We start from the raw sequence: 22,267 nt of genomic DNA, 5'->3' as shown, positions 1-22,267 counted from the left end.
TATTCCCTAACTTTACAGAACTTTCTATGAATTCCCCTTAAATATGTTTACTACAAAAGGAAAAGAAATGGAAAATACTTTCATAATAGAACTAAGAACTTTAGAAAGAATCACAGTATCAGATTCAACACTCTTGTTTTAAGTCATAAACCAGTCAGAAGTTTCTGTTTCTCCATGTATAAGATTACTTATTACTAACATTCATATCTAAAATGATACTAAAGACAGTAAACATGCAATTATTTATCATTCTGAGCACTTCTTACATGAAAGTTATGTAAGACACAGTTCTCGTCACGAAGTTTATAGTCTAACAGGAGTGACAGACATTTAAACAAGTATACGTTAAAGAAGTTATTAAATCTCAACTGCAATAATTTCTAAACTGAGAAGTGTAGGTGCTTTGAGAATGAATAACAAAAGGCCTCAACTAAAACCCTGAAAAATTAAGATTTGAGCTGAGATTAAAGTCAAAATAACATAATTAATTCTGACCTAAAGATGGAAGTCCTGTACTAAATTCCATCCCTACCACCTTCAAATACTAATTGTTTTAGCATATGTATGCCATTTTTAAGAGTCTTCATTTACCCTGTTACAGAAATGGGTGCTTTCTCAGAACTTCTTGGGCTTAATTGCATTTTTTTCTTGATTGCATTAGTAGTAGCAGTCTTAGTAGAAATAGTCTCTTCTTTATCTTCCTCACTCTTAACACTGGGTAACTGTGCCAGCCTCAAATCTTAATTCTTCTTTGGTAACTATATCATTATCAGACACCATGAATTTACTTTCATTAATGTGATTGATTAACAACTATATCCCCTGCCAGACTGTAATTACTAGGAGAGTAGGAAATGTCTGCTTTTGTCACCCTAATGCCTAGCACAGTGCCTTACATATAAAATGCCTTACATGTAAAATATGTGCATAATTATATCTATTATATGAATATTTGATAAAGAGTTTATTTATCCTTAAACATTCAGACATGACCTTTACATGGATGACTCCCTTATTTTAAATTTGAAACTGACTTTCTGTTTCATTTCCATACTGGTAAACCACTAACATAAAGCTCCAATTGTATCACTTACCAACTCAAATACTTCAATGGCTCCCCCACTATATACTACAAAGGTCCCTATATAATTTTCCAGTTACATAACTTCTCTCTATTCCCTTACTCCCAAATATGTTTATAACATTTTACTACTTAAGCATTCACATTCTTTTTCCTCAAGGAGAAATAAGTATGCCCTGAAAACCAGGCAAATTCAAAGGCTTCTCTTCTTCCATAGAAGGAAAAACAGCATACAAGTTCAAGTGATTTCTTCAAGTGATTGATGCCCATTTCTAAGATTCAAAATACTTTGAGTAAATTGCTATTCTTAAGGATATCAAATAATTAGTAAGCCCCCCCCCAAAAAAAACAGCATAAATGATTCTGTTATCAATGATTCCCTTTCAAAAGCAACTTTCAGAAAATATCAGACAATCCACACAGACATATAACTTTATGCTGATGCTCTCAAATCTCTATTGCTTTTTATAAATGATGACCCTCAGATGGTAAGATATTGTAAAGTGCATTTTGTGTCACAGAGCTTCTATCACATCCAACACAATTTTAGTGTATTTTAATTATACCAACCAGAAAAATGAAAATTCCAATATAAATAGGTAGTAGTGTATACTGACCAGAATATTCTATGAAAACACTATTTTCCAAAATAACAAATTGAACGGTAGCCTATTACCCACCCAACCCCCCAAAAAAGATTCTTACTGTTGTATTCATGATTCCCGTGCCATGTGTTCGAATTGAATTAGCAATATGCCGAATATTAATAGTGTTCAAATGTTTGTTATTGCTTGTTCGTTCAATAAAAATCTGCAATGAAACAAATTTGTGCTAAATAACAACACAATACATAGCAATCCCTGATCAGTTATCAAAAAAATTTCAGAATCTATTTCATTAAATTTAATTGGAAAGTTATTCAAGAATATAATCAAAGCAAAGGAATAAACAAGATGATCTCTAAACAATTATTTTTTGCTTTATTTTACCAATTTTTACTATTGAGACTCAATTCTTTACCCTTCAGCCTTCCTATTATATATCCACACACATTAAAAGAAAAAAAAAATTCTAAGACCCACTCACCTGATTGTTAAGATTATAGAGGTATCGAGACACAAATATATGGATGTTTCTCATAATTTCTAAAACATCCAGGCCCTGCAAAACAATCCACAGAGAAGCTCTATTATTATTAAGATAATTAGTAACACTTGTATTAACAGAGTGACTATTTATATTCATTTCCCAATATATACTGTTCTCTCTCTCTCTCTCTCTCTCTCTCTCTCTCTCGGCCCAATGCACGCAATTTGTGCTAGGGGCTCGGCCCTTGCAGCCGTGGCGGCTTGCCTCGGCCTTCGCAGCCCTGGCTTCGTCCAGAAGGTCGTCCAGAAAGACATCCGGACAGTCATTCCACTGTTCAGCCATTCGGTTGATATACATTTGCTTTCATTATTATAGATATTTTAATCCTCACCCCAGGATTCTCTTTTTTTTAGAGGGGAGAGAGAGAGGAAGAGAGAAAAAAAAACATGGATGTGAGAGAGAAAAAATGATCAGTAGCTTCTTGTACACACCCAACGAGGGATCAAACCCGCAACCTGGGTATGTGTCCGGACTGGGAATCAAATCCACGACCTTTCAGTATATGGGACAACACTCCAACCAACTGAGACACACCAGCCAGGGCCCCGATACTTTTTAATTATTTAAAAAACAACTATGCAAAAGTATGAGCAAAGGTTAAAAGAGCCTTCTAACATGTACAATCAGGACTATCTCCTGGCAGAAACCTGGCTGGTTTTTATCTTATCCCTTTTGTACACACAGGAACAGGTAAGTTTAAATATTCAAAGATCCATGACTCACAATTTCCCCACCATTCTTGAGAATATTTCTGTCTTCCTAGGGATCTCCTCTTTTTTTTTTTTTTTTACAAAGTAAACCCATGGCCAGATTCTAAAAGGTAGTCAGGACATGTGATATTTATAAAATACATATTACTTTTCAGGTACTGTGCAAGGTTCTTTACATATAATTCTCAAAAAATAAGGTATTATTCTAAATCCCACACCTGAATAAAAATGAAGCCAAGGGAGTTCTTCAAGGTCAAATAGCTAGGAAGAGTCAGAAGCCAGGGTTTTAGAAAGTCTAATTCCAAATCCTTATGCTTCCTTTAATTACACTAGACCACCTTTAATGAACCCCTCGTTAAGAATGATTAAGAAACCTTCAGTCTCAGTTACTACTCTAACACCTAATGGTATCTCATAAATTGTTCTACAGCCTTTCTAATTAGGGTTCAAAATAGCCCTTTGATAAAGTTTTCATTATAGCTTTCCTCATGTTTTAAGTTAAAACTGTGTTTATGCATTCTTTTTCTGTTTGTTTGCTCATTCCTTCTCCCACTAGGCTGTAAGTACATGAGCAGAGACTATTTCTATTTTTTTATCCCTAAACACAATTCAGTGCCAGCATGTTTTCAGTAAATATTAAACATAAATAAATGAATGAAAAGATATACCTACTAATTCCAGAAATGGTTCCTATATGTAGTGAGATGAAGGAAAAATTATGATCCTTAAATTTTGGAATAAATGATTTTTGGTAAATATTATCTGGATTATCTTAGAAATATATGCTAATTAACTGAAAGAAAACCTCTGCACTTATGAGATAACTGCCATATTGAAATTTGCTCGCTGAATTAGTGAAGCTAAATGCTTCGGAGCACTCATTTTAAGAACAAATACATTTATAATGTACTAGAGGCCCGATGCATGAAATTTGCGCAAGGGTAGGCCTTCGCAGCCCTGGCTGCCTCGCGGCCCCACCCCTCCTCCCCCACCCACACCCGCCTTGGCCTGGCGCTGCCCGTGTCCACCGCCACACACCCCTAGTTCCTCGGAGCCCCCCGATCAATCGCCCCGCAGAGGGTGGCCTGGGCCTCCCTCTTGAGGGCGATCGCAAAGTCCCCCCAATTGATTGCCCCACTGGCCAGTGGCCTAAGCCTCCTTCTGTGGGGCGATGGTGGGGAGATGGCGGGCCCCCCAACCAATCATATCACACCCGCCTTGGCTGGCCTGGCACCAGTGCATGTCATAGCATGGTTGTCCAGACAGTCATTCTGCTGTTTGGCCATTAGGTCAATTTGCATCTTACACTTTTATTATTATAGATAAATTTAAGCATTTTTCCTAAGATATTGAAGTTTATATATTACTAGAGGCCCAGCGCACGATTAAATTGTGCACATGTAGGGTCCACTAGGCCTAACCTGCCATCAGGGCCATGTCCGCCACCCCACGAAGCCTCGCACGCTCAGCGGATGCTCCCGGTGCCCTGCAACGCTCCAGAAGTCCCACCCACCACAGCCACCATGGGACCCAGAAGTCCTGCCCGTTGCAGCCACGCGGGACCCATCAATGCACCTCCTGGTGAGTCCAGTAGTTGGTAGTGACGCCATGATGGCATCACAACCACAGGCCTTTTATGATATAGATATCTAGGTTTACAATCAGTTGTGTGTCCTTGACTAAAATTTTTATAATTCTGCAGAAATCACCTGGATATCCCAATATGTTTCTGGGAAGCTATATCAAAACCTATATGCACAGGCATACCTCACTTTACTGTGCTTCGCTTTATTACACTTTCTACATACTGCATTTTTACAAACTAAATGTTTGTGGCAACCTGCTTGGTCAAGTAAGTCTACCAGTGCCATTTTTCAACAAGCTCAGATGATAGCATATTATAGCAAAAAGTATTTTAAATTAAGGTATGTACGTTGTTTTTTTAAGACATATGCTATTGCACACTTAGATTACAGTATAGTGTACACATAACTTTTATATGCATTAGGAAACCAAAACATGTGTGTGACTTGCTTTTCTGGGATATTCACTTTTACTGCAATGGTCTAGAATCAAACCTGCATATCTCTGAGGAATGCCTGTATTTCAAATGTTCACCAAAAGGTGAAGTGTAAACAGGAAGCCTATGGTAATTTCTCTCATAAAGCAAATTAGCACTATCTTAATTTTTTATTCTTAAGTATGAGATTTTATAAAGCAAATTTTTTCTTAAAAAATAAACATGTAATAATAAAGTTAAAAAAAGATTTCTTAAAGAAATGTTATGCTACAATCAGACTATGCTAGAAACATTTTATACCATACCTGTTCCAGAGTCTGACTAGGAAGATGTGCTTCTGTCATAACCAATCCATAGCGCTGAGTAGCTAAATTTCTCATTTCACTGTAAGTGGCCCAGTCATGAAGAGCTACTGTTGTAAGATTGTAGAACGTCTTATCTAGGTAGTGAGTTACATAAGCTAAAAAAAAAAAAAAAAAAGTTTTTTTCAAAAAATTTCAGATTCATGAAATGATAGAAAAGAGAAATGAAATTAAAAAGGAAACAACCTGTCTTTGAACATTAAATTTCCTTTTTCTAAATAAGATGCTAGGAAAATAAAAATACACAAACAAAAAGGAATTAAATAATGGACTAATACTAAAAAGGATATAAGACCAAAGTTTCATTTTTGTTATTTGTTCTATTATAGTGAGGGCAAAAAGATATAGAATATGACTTTCAGAAGGAAAGCAGAACACTCACCTCGAATGTCAATGAAACGATTGAAAAACCGAATTGGATTCAGAGAGAAAAAAAGGGCCAGATCTTTCATGCCAACTTTGAAAGGGTTTCGGTCATCCAGCTTTAAATGAGTATGCACAGAAAGTCGCAGATCCTTCTCTATTTCTTTGCACAACTTGTCCAGCAAGTGCTATTCACAAAATAATATCTTAATTTTTCACAATAATTCAATTATACTGTTCTGTCTATGCTTTAACCATTAGCATTTTATAATCAGTGCAATGTTGAAAAATTTGTCCAACTGGTTTAAGGATCCAAATACTCTATGGTAAAATACTATTTTTATTGGGAAAGTGAAAATTATTTTGCTCTCCATTTTAAACCAATGATTTTTCTGTCCAGGAAGCAGTTAAACTCTAAGTTTTTATTTTCATTAATACTTTAACATCCTTGAAAGGAAATCAATAGCTAATGCCAATGGCTTCATTACAAGAAACATGAGCATAAGATTTATGGGAACAAGCAACAACAAAAAAATCTTGAAAAAATGGAAGAGAAGAAATATTTTTAAAGCTTCCTTAAAATAATCATTAAAAATCACAAAACTCATTGAGCTAAAAGTAATGAAATTAATCATCTTTTCTGGTCTACTATGGAGTTCTAAATACTGTCATGTCATATTTTCTAAATAATATTTAATAGAAGAAATTATGAAAATTTTACATAACTTTATCAAACCTGAATAAGGTTTATATTGTGAAGTTTACTCATTTTTAATTACTCCTTCCAAATAAAAATAATAGATGGAACTTTAATTTTAAAGATAACGGTGTTTATAATACTTCAAACAGAGGAGGATGTACTATATTGCATTTGAATTATTTCTGCTACACAAATAAATCTTTCAAATATATAATGTCCTCCTTTTAGTCAGTAGCTCTCCAAATGAGTTTAATAAAATATTGACAGTTAAGTTGTCTTAAGTGTATTATTATTAGTAGCATTCAATATTCACACCAATTTTGTATCTGCATTCTTCTAATAAACAGAAATTTAAATATAAATATAGTATTTACTAAAATAAAGAAAATTTTCCAAATTTCTACTCTGGATCGCTATATAAAAAATTAGAAAATAAAGACCAATTGAGCACAATAGTGATACTATAACTAAAAATGGTTTCTTTGCTCTAGAAAGTGATTTATAAATGATTTTAAATATGTGAAAGCCTGCTTCAATCCAAAATGTTTTTCCAAACATTGCATTCCAAATACATGTTCTAAGTTTTTCAATCTCAAATATGATGTTACCTCATTTAAAATTTCCATAATTTCCTTGTCATAGCAATCCAGAAGTATTTCATAGGACTCCAAATGTCTTGAATGCATCATAGCAGGTACACAGTCCCGTAAAGCACTGAACATGTACTAAGAAGAAAATGAGAATGTGCATGAATTTATAAAAGCCAGGTCTCTAATCTAAATATTACAAAAGTTAATTATCTATCTTGAAAGACAAAACCTCACTCTGAAGGCTAATTGCTTTCTCTTTTTATACATGACTGCCTTCCTTTCCTAAATGAGTCAGATTTTAGTCTCTAAAGTATCTGTTTTAAATATGCAAAAAATTCACATTCACTTACTCTTTCCTATTTTGAGCATTCAAAATACATTTCTTTCCATACAGAAATACAAAGGTCTAAATAATTGACATAAACTAAAATCAAAAAAATGAGAATTAGGAATATGAGGGAAAGTGTTAAATATATTAAAATTAATTTACTAAGTATTAATATGAAATTTAACTATAGCCTGTATAAATGCTATTGACTATGCACACCAATGTATAAAACAGCATTAACAGTCAATTTTAAAATGATTTATTAAATCAACTGATCTATTTTAAAACTAATTAGAATAGTTTGTACAGTGATTAAAAAGTGATGGGTTTATTCTTTATATTATCCTTTACTTACATGTAATCTGGCTGCATCAACAGCATTTTCATATACGTCATCTAAATAAATTGGGAAGACAGCTCGATGCCAGTATAAAAAACTACAGTCACACTGTGCTTGCACTCTACAAAGTAAAAGAGTAATTAATGGTACCAAAATTGAAGTACTCCTCCAAAACTAGCTCCTTACTCATTTTTGTGTCCCCTACATCACTTAACCCAAAATTATTACGGAAAAGCCACAAAATGTTTCAAATTGAACAAAGGTAACAAAATACTCTAATACCTGGCAGTTTCAGAATTCTGCACACATGCTTTAGCTTTAAAGAATATGTGAAAAACAATATAACTTTTAAATAGAAGATTTTAAAATACATTTTCAATGTCATCTTATATGTCTACACTTACAATACTTGAATCACATGCACCTTTTACCTGTCTCAAAACTGAACAGCAAAGCCTTTTTAAAAACTATGACCAAAAGAAAAACAGAAACTAGTTATAGTTAATATATCTACAATCTTTGCAACTGACTAGTTCATATCTTATGGGGCAACAAAATGATCATTAAATATCTTATAAAGAAGCCGATTCAGTATTTCTTCCTGCCGGAAGCCAGTTCCAGCATGTCATAATTGCAAGAGTTTCATCAAAAGGTTGATGGAACATGGGGACTCAACAAGGGCTGAGTCACATATGTTATCACCAGTTGGGAATGGCTAAAGGCATTTCCCCAAACCTAAAAAGGATGATTGCTTGCTGCCAGACAGCTAAGAGCATCTTAATATATATGTTATTGCCTCCTACTGGCCCAACACCTGAACAGCCGTAGGCTATTCCCCAATCTGACAATGGATTCTGTACCCAACGCTGGCCTTTGATGTGTATATCTCCACTTTGCCTTAGGACAAATAGTGTTAATAAAAAGCAAGGGGTCCTGAGACAAGGAGAACTTGGTTTCTTTAGCCAGGCTCCTCTGCCCCCCAAAATGCCTTTCAAAATTATGTTTCATCTCTGGACTCTAATTTATGCACAGCCCCTTCTCCAGGTTTCCTGAACCCTTCTAGATGCCAGATCAAGACCACTGGCGTTACTTCCAGGGATTGGCTGTTAAATGCCACTAACTAAAAAATTTCAGCTTCTCAGAACAGAAATATTGTTGTAAATATGAACATTAAATGGAAATTGTGCTGTAACCTTAATTTGGCTGGGAAATAAAATTCAGAAGACTCCTTTTCCCTTACTCTTTAGTTAAAAATAAATAAATCAAGCCACAGGAGTTACAAAACAAGCCTTCCCAAAACTAATTCATCTTAGTGACTGGCTACCAACAATGTAATTCAAATTCAGATCTCAAAATAAAATTACAGAAGACTATTTGACATGGATCTCTAAGCCTCTCACAAACAGATGAAGCCTTATGAAAAAGCAACAATTTTAAACGTCCACTATAGATAGCCATCACAACAATCACAATGAGCATCAGGGTCCTCCAAATGCTCTCACGGCTACAACATGTGGTCTCTCCTGTGAGTTCTTCCAGGAGCTATATCCTTACTATAGGAGCAAAGCTAAAGAAACATGATCCCTGGTAACAGTCTAATTCTAGTCATGCTTAAGAAATTGCAGAGAGGAACTAATGGTCTACCTGGGTTACATTTCTCCTCTTGCTATGCTAAAAAGACAATTGATGTCTCCATTAGCCCCACCATTTTTTTCCTTTTAAGATTTTTATAATTGACTAGTAGCCCAGTGCACAAATTTGTGCACACTGAAAGGGAATTAATTAGAAGAAATATTTTAATATCGCTATTCACCCTTTCTCTATAAGAGAGGTGTCAACCAAATTCACAATTGACAATGACAGATCAAAACACAGAGGTGCGATTGGAGCTAGCAAGAGCTTTATATGTATTGCGCATGTGCGAGTCAACTTAGCCTTTTATAGATACAGAACAAATTTGCTTAATTAGACATGCTTTCTGACTTAGCTAAACTTTTTCCAGCCCAGTAAAGCACCCCAACTTCTCTTTCAGGTAATTGTCAGCAACACAGCAGTAAATATCAACATGAAGCAGATTATTATTGTAGATCACACAGGGAGAACAAAGAATAAAATATTTAACTGCAGCAGCATTTGACCATATTCTGCACAGTGAGAAAACCTGAAGTCATTTTCAAGGTCCACCATTTACTACTTCTTTTCAGTCGGGTCAAGCTTCTAAGCTTTCTAAATCTCCGTTTTCCAGCTAATGAAAAGAAAATAGGATTCTACCGAGTCTCCTATCTACCTACTCCAGGACTTCTTTGAGGATCAAATGAGATGAGGCATGGGAAAATGCTTCACAGAAATTTGGTTACAGTGTAAAGTGTTTGCACCTGGCTATCAAGCAAATCCCGTTCCTGGGCTGAAGAAACTGCAAGGAGGCTAGTCATCGCTAGGGAGAGGAAGCCAGGCATTGCTACATAACATCATTACCTAGACAGAGATAAGGACACTTAGCATATTAGCCTTTTATATATATATTTTGAGAGAGAGAAACATAGATGTGAGTGAGAAATGATCTGCTGCCTCCAGCATGCCCCCAGGCATGTGTCCTGACCAGGAATCAAACTGGCAACCTTTTGGTGCACAGGACGACACTCAACCAACTGAGCTACACAGGCCAGGGCATTAACCCCACCTTTTGAATATTATTATAAATCCCTACTTACCTTTCTCTAAGTTCACTGATAAGATCCAGCTTTTTCAAGACTACTTGAAGTGGAAAGAGTTCTTCATCTTTAAATGTTTTCTATCAGGGAAGAGGAAAAAAGGCAGAGAAGTTGCAGTCAAAATAAGAACAGGGTCAATGAGAAGAAAACTATGAAATCTCAGATCTCATTTTTATTAGATAATAGCAATACACTTACCAACTGTGTGCCAACACTAAGTGCCAAAGAAACAATAAGGCGTCTTTGCTTTGTGCTTGGTCCATTTAGAGTGTTTTCAGCCAAAACTAAAGCAGAAAGCACATCAAGACGCTGTTCGCTATATTTTTTGTCAGAAATTACTCTTTTCTTAAAGATAAAAGAGAAAACAGGACATATTAGCTTTACTTCTGAGGCAATAACAAAAGATTCTAAAGAAAATCTTCTCAATAATCTTTTCCATGATTCACAGTAAGAGAGCTTCAACAATACTTTCCCTGTTGAGCGTCTTCTGACACTGTTGTGTGCTTTATTACTTATGTAACATTATTGATTAGCATTGTTAGGGACAGCAAATCTGTATCAGACATACTTTAAGATTTCCATTATTAATTTAATAAGGAAATATTTTCTTTTAAAAAGATGCATCATAATTTAAAACTACATACATTATCATTTTTTAATGTGTTAATTTATTACACTCTAGTAAAAATCACAAAGTACTGTGGAGATAAATAAACAAGAATATTGTGTTTGAAGGAATGGAGTAACAGGCTGAACCAGAAAACACATATAAAGCAACAGAAGAATAAACTAAACAGCTAATTATGCTGAATATATAACAACTTTCATACCTTGGCCACAGAAATGGAATTAAGAGCCTGATGTTGAAGGTGCTGTGTTATATGTGAAACTGAATCAGCCACAACCATGCTTCTCCTGTAGAACATATGCTCTATGGCCTAAAAAAGACCAGAAGTAATTTTGAAAAAATTACCTTAAAACTTTTAGGCAAAATTACAGAATATTTTTATTACCTTGGGCTAGAGAACTTATAAATGAGATGCAAAAAGTACTACCATAAAGGGTAAGACTGGTAAATTCAAGTATAATACAATTAAGAATTTCTGTTCATCAAAAACCACTATAAAGAAAATGAAAAGGCAAGCCAAAGTATGAGAAAATATTTGCCATACACAAGGGATTAGTAGTTAGAATATTAAAGACCCCAAGTGCATGAAATATTTTTTAAAGACATGTAATTCAATATAAAACTGAACGAAAGACATGAACAGATTTTTCACAAAAGAAAGTTACTAAATTTTGAAAAGATACTATCATTAATAATCAGGAAAAAACATTAAAAATCATAATCAATACCACTTATATACACTAATTTGTCAAAAATAAATAAGCCTTATAATACCAATATTGGTCAGTTGGGGAACAATGGGAAGTCTAATATATTGTGGGAGGTATTTAAAGAGATATAACTACTTTGGAAAATAATTTGGCATCATCCTGAAAAGTTGACCAGGTACATAACACAATCCACTTCTATATAATACCTCAGAAAAACTCTGGCACAAGTACACCAAAAGACATATACAAAAATGACAGCAACCCAAAAATTCATCCACAGGAAAGCTACACAGCAATGGAAAGTTCAGAACTACAGCTGTTCATTTCAATATGGATAAGTTCAAATACAAAATTTTGAGTTAAAAAAAAAGGCAAGTCACTGGATCTGTTTTTGTTCATCAGTTTATGTTGTTCACTATATACCACAAATGAGTGAGATCATGTGATATTTATCTTTCTCTGACTGGCTTAGCATCGATCAGACTGTCAAACCTCAGAGGGAAGGTAAGAGAGGGTGGGGGTAAGGGGGAGAGATCAACCAAAGGGCTTGTATGTATGCATATAAGCCTAACCAATGGACAGACACCAGGAGGGTGAGGGCATGAGTGAGGGGGGGGGGGGGGGGGCAAAACGGGGATAAGGACACATATGTAATACCTTAATCAATAAAGAAAAAAAAATTTTAAAAAGACAAGTCAAAGAATACATGAAGAATTATTCCATTAATATAAACTTCAAAAACATATATAACTGAACAATGAATGGTTTATAGATTCATCCTTATGTGGTAAACTAAAAATAAAAACAAGGGAATGATAAGGATAAAATTCAGGACAATGGTTTCCTGAGGGGACAGGGTAAGATGCAATCAGGGAGAGACAACACAGGGGGCTTTGAAAATATAGATAATATTCTATTTCTTAATTGGGATGATAGCTTTTTAGTATTTATTATTTTTAATTATGCTGATATACACTTCTGTATTTATATTTGTTAAAAATTAAATATAACTGATAACATTTTCTTAAGAGTAAAAAACTAAAAATCCAAAGGCACAATCTCAAAAAAAAAAAATCTCTATTTCCTAAGCTAACATAAAAGCATTACTAGCAGTGTCTCTTAATTTCAATTTTTAAAAGAGGTTACGTAGACTCTCCTGCTTAAATTCAATTTTTAAAAGAGGTTACGTAGACTCTCCTGCTTAAAGGGGCTTTTACTTTTAATTATATAGAGTAAGCTAAGAAATACTTTACCATATTTCCAGAAGTATACTCTGGTTCTTAATTTATTTGACCACTCCTATAAATAGACAACTATTCAAATCACAAGATTACAGCACTTTCTCTAAATTACAAAATAAACAGCCACATCTTGGCTATCCTCATGTGCATTTGAACACCACAAAATAATGGATAATGCTCCATGGGTATTATTTTTTTAACTCATACAACATGCTTAAACTTCCACAAGTAAATCTTTACTAATACTTAGACTACCTTTTCCTTTTCTGTCTCGTTACATGTTAACTTTTAATATAGTTTCAATATATTGGCTATTCATAGAATGTTAATCATAAATTTCTTTCAGTGGCTAGTCCCTTTATCCAACTGAGAGGTAAGTACACTTTCCCATAACTTGTTATTCTCATATAATCAGAATGTCAAATTTTAGAGGATCATCATAATTTAAGACTGGGGTCATTTCTAAATTATAATGGCAAAGTAAAATAATCTAAAACCTACCTTGAGAAGTTCAACAAGTCTGCATAATGCCTTAACTGAGGTTTTGGTCATTGGCTTTTGCATGGACATGTAGAGATTCATTGTGGTTTTAATAATATTACTAATACTATATGCATATAAGAAGCCCTATAAAAATAAAACATTGATTATAATCACACAAAAATATTTCATTTCTTCACAATTTCAATCTCTATGTAATAATTATTCATCAATTTACCAGTAACTAGTATTTCTAAAGTTTATTTTCAAGTCAACTCATGTGATTTCTAAATACTCTTCCCCACACAATGTTATACATAGTGGTTAAGTTTCAAGCACCCCTTAAAAGATTTTTTAATCTATCACATGCCAGAAGTTTAGTACTGTTGAAATTATAGTGTATAATCATAGTTAAAAGAATCCTTACATTAAAAAAAAAAAAACTTCAGAAAAATTATTAGAATGTCAGGAAGATACCGCTTCACCATACCTTATCTGCCACACAAGAAGATAAAGACTCCTATCTGCCTGAAGCTTAAGACAAGAGCTGAGGACTCTACAGAACTAGGAATTTCAAAATGCTCTCTGGCCAATAAAGAAATACAAACGTATTTCTCAGTTTGAAACCACTGCCCTTTCCTTTTCACCTGGGCCAATACCCACAATCCACCTGCTACCATGTTCCCTGCCTACGCTGGTGCTAATCAGGACTTTCTCTCCTCCAAGCCCAGTAAGAACAAACTCTTGCCTACCCTTCTATTCATTAAGGAAGCACATGGATCTTTTGAGGATTAAAAAAAAAAAGGGCTAATAAATCCAGGGAAACAGTAGGGCATAAGAAAACAGGACAAATATTTACATTTAGACCCAAAAAGGACACAGAAACACAAAGATAATAATGGAGACTCTTTGATATAAAGGACCAAAAAAGATACACTTACAGGTCAGAGATGAACCTAAACTATACTACTGTGGACATGTCCAAGGAGCTCGGCTGAAGCTACATGCCAGTGATTCTGAACCTCTGTCTCCTGCCCTACCCATATGTGAGAGATCAAGTACTCTCCCATCAGTAACAGTGGCTCACTAAAGGAGTGACTCTCAATGTGGGGTGGTGGTGTCTCTGAACCAATAAATAGCTATGTGGTAAAAGGATGTGCTGAATTAAGAGAATCCCATATAATAAAGAGGTAATATGCAAATTAACTCTCACACCCTCACAAGATGGCTGCCTACAACCAGGCCAGCAGCGGGGTTAGTGAGGGACGACCAAACGACTGAACAAGCAGGCTGCATGGGGCAACCAGGCCAGCGGGGGAAGGGGGGGGAGCAGTTAGGGGCGACCAGGCCAGCGGGGGGGGGGGGGGGGCAGTTGGGGGCGACCAGGCAGCAGGGAGGGGGCAGTTGGGAGTGTCCTGGTCAGCAGCGGGGGGAGTTAGGGACAACCAGGCTGGCAGAGGGGGGCAGTTAGGGGCGATCAGGCCGGCAGGGAAGAGGCAGTTGGGTGCATCCTGGCCAGCAGCGGGGGGGAGTTAGGGGCAATCAGGCTGGCAGAGGGGGGCAGTTAGGGGCGATCAGGCCGGTACGCAGAGGCAGTGAGGGGTGATCAGGCTGGCGGGGGACGTGGGGCAGTTAGGGGCGACCAGGCAGGCAGTCAGGTGAGCGATTAGGAGCCAGCAGTCCAGGATTGTGAGAGGGATGTCCAAGTGCCGGTTTCGGCCCAATCCCCGGGATCAGGCCTAAACCAGCAGTGGGACATTCCCCGCGGGGTCCCAGATTGGAGAGGGTGCAGGCTGGGCTGAGGGGACCCACCCCCCCATGCACGAATTTTGTGCACCGGGCCTCTAGTTAAGAAATGAGAGGGTAACATCCTAAGAAAGTTGGCAATAAGACCAAAGCTTGGGATTCATTCAGGAAAGAGCCACAACATTTCCTTGTCAGCTACAAGACTATAACACCAGACTCTGCCCTAGAGCAACACTGGGAAAGGTTAAAAGGCAGAAACAAAAAACAGCAAAAGTGTAATTCTAAGGCATGGAGAAAAAGGGGGGTGGTACCTTTTGGGGGGTAAAGAGGGTACAGAATTCATGAGCTGATCTCACACCACTCCCAGATAGATAGTCAATAATTTGTGAAGAATCTATTCTATATATATAAAAGCCCAGCAACCAGAACAGCAGAATGACCAGAACGACCAATGGCTATGATGTGCACTGCGGCAGCCATCCAGCCTGATCTGGGCCCTGATCGGCCCCCAACACCCTGATTGGGGGCGGGGCCGGCCAGCCAACCGCTGAGCCCCTCCCTCCCCCCACCAGCCTGGCTTGATGAGCCCCCATCGGGGTGGGCCAGCCGGACCCCACTCACGCACGAATTCATGCACCTGGCCTCTAGTATATATATAAAGGATGTATAGTATTTTAAAAGTCTAAATGGGGAGGGAGATGTCTTGGATCTGGTTTCTGTTAATAGCAGAATAAATAATTTGGACCAACTTTCCCATTGACAACTAGAAAATACAGGAAAAAAATTGTTAAAAACTTCTTGGAAGGCATTAAAGCTATCAAGAAAATAAGGAAATGTAAGACCAAGATCTGGGAGAATAAAGTGAGATAACTGAGCTTGGCAATGGAGACTGCTTTTCCTTAGAGCAGTAATTTTTGCCACAAGAATATTTAAAACATGCAATACCTATTTGGTCAGGGGCACTGACCTCTTTTCCCTTATTGTCAAATAAAAAAATGACAACAGTCAACACAGCAATAGCCATCCAGTGTGAATAAATAAAAAATTATACCTATTTTTTTGTTGAATCGGCAATATGTTTATTTTTGGTATGCCACAGAATTTTAGTAATTAATTTATGTGTGCCATGAGATGAGAAAGCTTGAAAATCACTGCCTTAGGGGCTTCTGCACATTCCAAAAGAAGAAAATAAAGACAGAAGCCAAACATATCTTTCAACATCTCACAGGAAGGGAAAGAGAATAACAATAGGAGTTCATGGCCCATGAAGAGAGGAGAGGGTCCCGGTAAACCACTAGACTCTGGGTTGGGATCTTGAAAAACTACCCCTAAAAGGTAGCAGTGAACTGGGAAGAAAAAAAACAAAAACAGTCATCATAGGATTTAGGTCCCACTTCAAATCATCTCAATGCATGACTGGGTTGAGATGACCTATGTGACTAGCTGTCCTAGACTAGATGTGAAAGATAGAGTACACTAGAAAGATACTAGTAACTCCTCTCTGGAGGAATAAAAACAATATCCAGATACTCAAATTATATCTATAGTTTTTCATACATAATGTGTAACACTATAAAATAACCAGGCATACAAAGATATGACAAATCCAAGACCAAGAGAAACAATAGCTAATAGAAATACTGTTTCCAGATAATAAAAGTATTAGATAAAAGCTTCAAAATAATTATGCCAACTATATTGAAGGAAATCAAAATTATTTCAGAAGAGAACTGGAAAGTACACAAAAAAGGAACAAACTGAAAAGTGAAATGATTAAAATTAAGAACTCTATAGATGGGCTTAATAGCAAAGTAGACATAGCTGGGGGAAAATTAGAACAAACAGAGAACAGAACAGAAAGTACTTGAAAATTTAATGGTTGAAATTTTCCCACAAATTCCAGAAGCTCTACAAATCCTAAGCAGCACAAACACCCACAAAAAACCCCACACATAGGTGCATTAAAGTAATATTACTAAAGACCAAACAGTAAATCTTATAAGCAATTAAAGAACGACATAGTATATTAAAAAAGCAATAAAACCGACAGCTGACTTCTCAACAAAACCAAAGGAAGCCAGAAGACAATAAAATGGTACCTTTAAAAGCTGAGGGGGGAGAAGTGGAATTCCTACCAACCTAAAATTCTATATGTAGCAAAACTACCTTCAAAAATGAATTTAAAATTAAGACATTCAGACAAAAAACTATGATTAACTCATGAACAGAAAGTCATTTTAAATTAAATACTAACAGGTATTCCATAAATAGAAAGATGAAGAGATGCAGGAAGGAAGAAAATCAACAAAATGGGGGAAAATTGGGGTAAATCTAAATGAACACTGACTATAAAAAAGAGCAACAGCAGCAATAATGCCTTGTGAGGTTTAAAATATACAGAGAAACAAAGTACAAAGCAGCAGCACAGTGAGAGGATGATAAAGAGAATTAAAGTGGTTTAAAATCCTTACACTGTCTGAAAAGTGGTAAAACTACTACTTTTGTTGCAGTTGAATGAGTAAATCGTGCATCTTAAAATCTCTACAGCAAGCACGTCAAACTCAAAGGCTAATACGGGCCAAATAAATGAGGCATGCGGCCTGCGGGCCGAGAGTTTAACATGCTTGCTCTACAGTAACTATTAAAAAAACAGTATTCAAATTCAAAAGACAGCAAAAAAGAAAAGAGACCTAAAAGAAGTAAGACAAATAGTAAGCAACTAGTCAAGTAATAGTTTTAAATTCAAATACATCAGTAATAACATATACAGAAAACAGTTTAATGAAAAAATAAAGATGATCAGACTGGGGGAAAATGTATGCTGCTTATAAAAGACACATATTAAATATCAGGAGCCAAACAGGTTGCAAATAAAAGAACAAAAAAAGACATACTATGCAGACTTTAACTAAAAGAAAACTGTTACAGGTATGTTATAATCACACAAAATAGACCTACAAATAGGAAAAAAAGAACATTTCATAATTTACTTCACAAGGAAGATAAAACAATTCTCAATGTTATGCATTTACTTAGTATCAAACTATATACAACAAAAACTGACAAAGCTACAAGGATAAATGGACAAATCCACAGTATCAGTGGGAGAATCTACCCCAATTCTCTCCGTAACTAATAGAGTATGTAGCAAAATCATTAACAAACACGACCTACTTGACATATACAGAACTCTATAACCAACAAATGCATTACACCTTCTTTTCAAGTGTCCATGAAATGTTTACCAAAGCTACCAAAGGCTGGGCCATAATGCAAACCTCAACAAATTTCAAAATACGAAAATTATTTTAGTATTGCTAAAATCAATAAAAAGATAAATAGGAAGCCCTCATATACTTAGAAATTAATAAATCTCTTTCCGAATAAGCCACAGATCAAAAAAGAAATCACAGCTCTAGCCGGTTTGGCTCGGTAGATAGAGTGTTGGCCTGCAGACTGAAGGGTCCTGGGTTCAATTCCAGACAAGGGCATGTACATAGGTTGCAGGCTTGATCCCCAGCCTGGGGCTCATGTGGGAAGCAACCAATCGATGTGTCTCTCCCCGCCCTTCCACTGTCTCTAAAAATCAGTGTAAAAATATCCTCAGGTGAGAATTAACAACAACAACAAAACACCAAAAAAATCACAATAAAAATTTTGAAATATTTTGAACTAAAGGATAATGTAAACACAAAACATTGAAACATATATACAGCAAAAAAAGTTACACTTTAAAGGCAATGTAGAGCTTGAAATGCATATATTAGAAAATCTAGATTAATAAATTACAAAAAATAAGTTAAACAGATCAAATGTAACCTAATCTATTTCAATTAAAAAAAAACACACACACAAATGTAACCTATCCTTTCCAATTTTTTTGAAGTATAACTTCTGTGCATTACATTAACAAATAAATGAGACCCAAAATATTCTAAGTAAAAGGATGCAAGTACCTGTATAAAAACATTACATCTACTGGAGAGGTCTTCAGCAAATTTATCCATTCTCTGCTCTTTAGATAAAATAGATTCCATTTTCATCATCCATGAGCTCACAAAGACGTAGTAAGACTGCACATCTCTAACAAAGGAAAATATTGGGGTTACTCAGCACAGAAAATAAAATTTACTTCCATTTCTTCATATTGATTATATTATTTCCTTACAGCAGCCATTTCATCTTTCTGGTTTTCAAAATACAGATTTTATAGATATATATCATTCATTCAACAAATATTTATTGAATGCCTATACAAGCCTATACTGACAACAAAAATCAGCAATAAAGAAAATAGGCAAAAATCCCTACCCCCATGAAGCTTACATTCTAAAAAGGTGCATTGTATAATAAAGAAATCAATAATTAAACTCTCTAAAATGTCAAATGATATGTGCTATAGAAAATATACAGCCAGGAAATGAGATAGCGACTGGGATAGTGGGTACAATTTTAAATACAGTGATCAAAGAAGGTCCATTGAAAAGGTGATTTTAAGCAAGATTTGAAGATGAATGAGTAATCCATGCAAATATATAGGAGAAGAAAATTCTAGTGAAGTAACCAATGCAAAACATGTTAAAACAGGAAGTGTGTCTGGCATGTCCAAATAATACCAAAGAAGTCAGTGGAGCACAGAGAGCCTGAATGAAAACAAAAGGAGATCAGAGAGGTACAGGGGTGGGGCCTTGGGGGAGCAGGAAAAGTGGAGAGTGGGGCAGGCCTTGTAAAGAGCAAGGACTTCAGTAGAAACTCACTAGAGGATCTGAGCAGAGTGACTTGATTTAACTTTGAAAAGGATCAATACACATTGGCTGATATGTTGAAAGGAAACTATAAAGGGAATGATGATAAAAGCAGGAAAACCACTTAGGATGCTACTGTGATAATGCAGAAGGAGATGGCAGCTTGAATCAGAATGGGAGTGGAAATGGTCAGAATTAATAAAAGGGTAATATGCAAATTGGTCACGACGCCCTCACAGTAACAACCGAAGAGCAGGCTGCGTAGGGCAACCAGGCCGGCAGGGAGGTTAGGGAGGGATGACCAAACGACTGACCAGCAGGCTGCGTAGGGCGACCAGGCCGACAGGGAAGTTAGGGAGGGACGACCAAATGACTGACCAGCAGGCTGCGTGGGGCGACCAGGCCAGCAGAGGGGGGCAGTTGGGGGCAACCAGGCCAGCGGGGGGGGGGGGGGGGCACTAAGGGGCGACCAGGCCGGCGGGGGCGGGGCAGTTAGGGGTGACCAGGCTGGCGGGGGCGGGGGGCAGTTGGGGGCGATCAGGCTGGCAAGCAGAGGCAGTCAGGGGTGATCAGGCTGGTGGGGGGGGGGCAGTTAGGGGCAATCAGGCAGGCAGGCAGGTGAGCAGTTAGGAGCCAACAGTCACAGATTGTGAGAGGGATGTCCAACTGCCAGTTTCAGCCCAATCCCAGGGATCGGGTCGAAACTGGCAGTCGGACATCCCCCAAAGGGTCCCAGATTGGAGAGGGTGCAGGCTGGGCTGTGGGGACCCCTCTCCCACCCCCCACCCCCGTGCACGAATTTCGTACACTGGGCCTCTAGTCTGACTATAAAAGCCAATATTTATTGCATGCTTACCATACGCCAGCCACTGTTCTAAGCACCTCACACAAATTAACTAGTTCAATCCTCACATTAACCTTATGAGGTAGGCATTATGATCTCCATTTTGCAGTAGAGAAAACAGACACACAGAAGTTATGTGCCCAAAATCATATAACTAATATGTGAGTCAAGATCCAATCCCAAATTTAGGAAGCTTTCCCATCCTGGAAAGACTTAATATAATTACATGCAGGTTGAGTACAAACACTATAGCACTCTACCAATGCATCTCAAATCATTCAAGACAGGAACTTTTAGGCCACATGCTGTTTAAACTATACTTTAAAATATAATTTTAAAAAGTTAGTGTGCAAAAAATGAACAATTCCCCTTTGTGAGATCTGACTTTACCAACTCTTTTTAAAAACCATCTAGTTAGATAACGTTGAGAAATGTCCCAGTACTTCCAATCAGAATTAGCTAAAGGATAGTACTTCAGGGCAAGAGACAGAAGAGACCCCCTTGATTAAGATGAGAATCCCACAGAGGTTGTTGGCTAGCCATACTGCCAAGCAATCTGATAATCTCAAAAATTCCGTTAGTCTGAAGAGGGATTATGCCAAAATTTATAATAAATGTGTTTTTAAGAAGGTGAAACCTTACCACCAAATCTGAGAATAATAACTTCTGCTGAGACAGGATTTCATTAGACAAAAGACACCTATACTGTACTCTTGGCTTCACCTAGAATGATGCTAAAGTGTATTATTTGACTTGTGGGTGATTCAGTGTAAAAGTCTGGAACACACAGAAAGAGCAGGGTCCTAGGGCAACACCTCCACTTAGGAGGAGGAGGCTATGATCAGGACTCAGCAGAGATACAATGTACAGAAAGGATCAGAAAGGTTGTGAACAAGGACAGAAGAAAGGGGCCTAGATTATGGCGCTCTCCCGGACAGCAATCATGTCAATAACATTATGAAGAAGACTAACACACAGTCAAGAGTATTCACTCAGTTTTAGATCAGAATATGCAGGATAAAGCAAAGGTTTGTCTGTCACCCCTACATCCAGACACCAGATAATCTTGGTCTGCTGTAAATACATACAAATGAAACTGCTTCAAGTTTTTAAAAGTTAACTGACAAAGAGAGTCCAAAAATGGCCAAGGATCCTGTCAGACTATCAGCTTAATTTCAAAGTACAAACAGGAAAAAAAATTAATTTCCTGCCCCAATATAAAGCACTAAACAGTGTCAATACCTATAAGTCAACACGGGGTTTAAAGCGAAGGTTAATACCTCTATCCTCTAACATCAGTATTCCCAGTGCCAAAATAGTTGTGAATGAAAAGCAAAATGCAGCAACCTACAAACCTTGAACCCCAGTTAAGAAGTGGCTGGTGCACTTGACCAGTTGGGATCTATTGTATAGTGAGGGGCAAAAAAACTGTCCCCAACTGCTTCTTCCTCACTTACATAATGAACTCTGGAGCATGACTGGGACAGCTTGGTTACCCCTTCAACTTTTTCTAAAATGT

The 22,267-nt window shown here is 36.8% G+C and overlaps 1 protein-coding gene across 4 annotated transcripts in view; it reads right to left on the bottom strand.

Annotated features, from left to right (window-relative positions):
* The window catches only part of WASHC4 (WASH complex subunit 4), a 60,060-nt gene that overhangs the window by 16,779 nt on the left and 21,014 nt on the right, over positions 1–22,267 (bottom strand). For all 4 annotated transcript variants that reach the window (XM_080662900.1, XM_080662901.1, XM_080662903.1 and 1 more), the window contains 11 exons: positions 19,116–19,242; positions 13,435–13,560; positions 11,185–11,292; positions 10,553–10,699; positions 10,355–10,434; positions 7,659–7,764; positions 6,994–7,110; positions 5,705–5,873; positions 5,266–5,420; positions 2,168–2,242; positions 1,787–1,891 (listed from right to left, as the gene is read on the bottom strand). In XM_080662900.1, coding sequence (XP_080519026.1) covers positions 1,787–1,891; positions 2,168–2,242; positions 5,266–5,420; positions 5,705–5,873; positions 6,994–7,110; positions 7,659–7,764; positions 10,355–10,434; positions 10,553–10,699; positions 11,185–11,292; positions 13,435–13,560; positions 19,116–19,242 — 1,315 coding nt within the window. The remainder of the gene's footprint in view (positions 1–1,786; positions 1,892–2,167; positions 2,243–5,265; positions 5,421–5,704; positions 5,874–6,993; positions 7,111–7,658; positions 7,765–10,354; positions 10,435–10,552; positions 10,700–11,184; positions 11,293–13,434; positions 13,561–19,115; positions 19,243–22,267) is intronic.

The sequence above is a fragment of the Plecotus auritus genome (assembly GCF_963455305.1).
Source record: "Plecotus auritus genome assembly, chromosome: 3".
Lineage (NCBI taxonomy): Eukaryota > Metazoa > Chordata > Mammalia > Chiroptera > Vespertilionidae > Plecotus > Plecotus auritus.
This window is presented reverse-complemented; position numbering and strand designations above follow the sequence as displayed.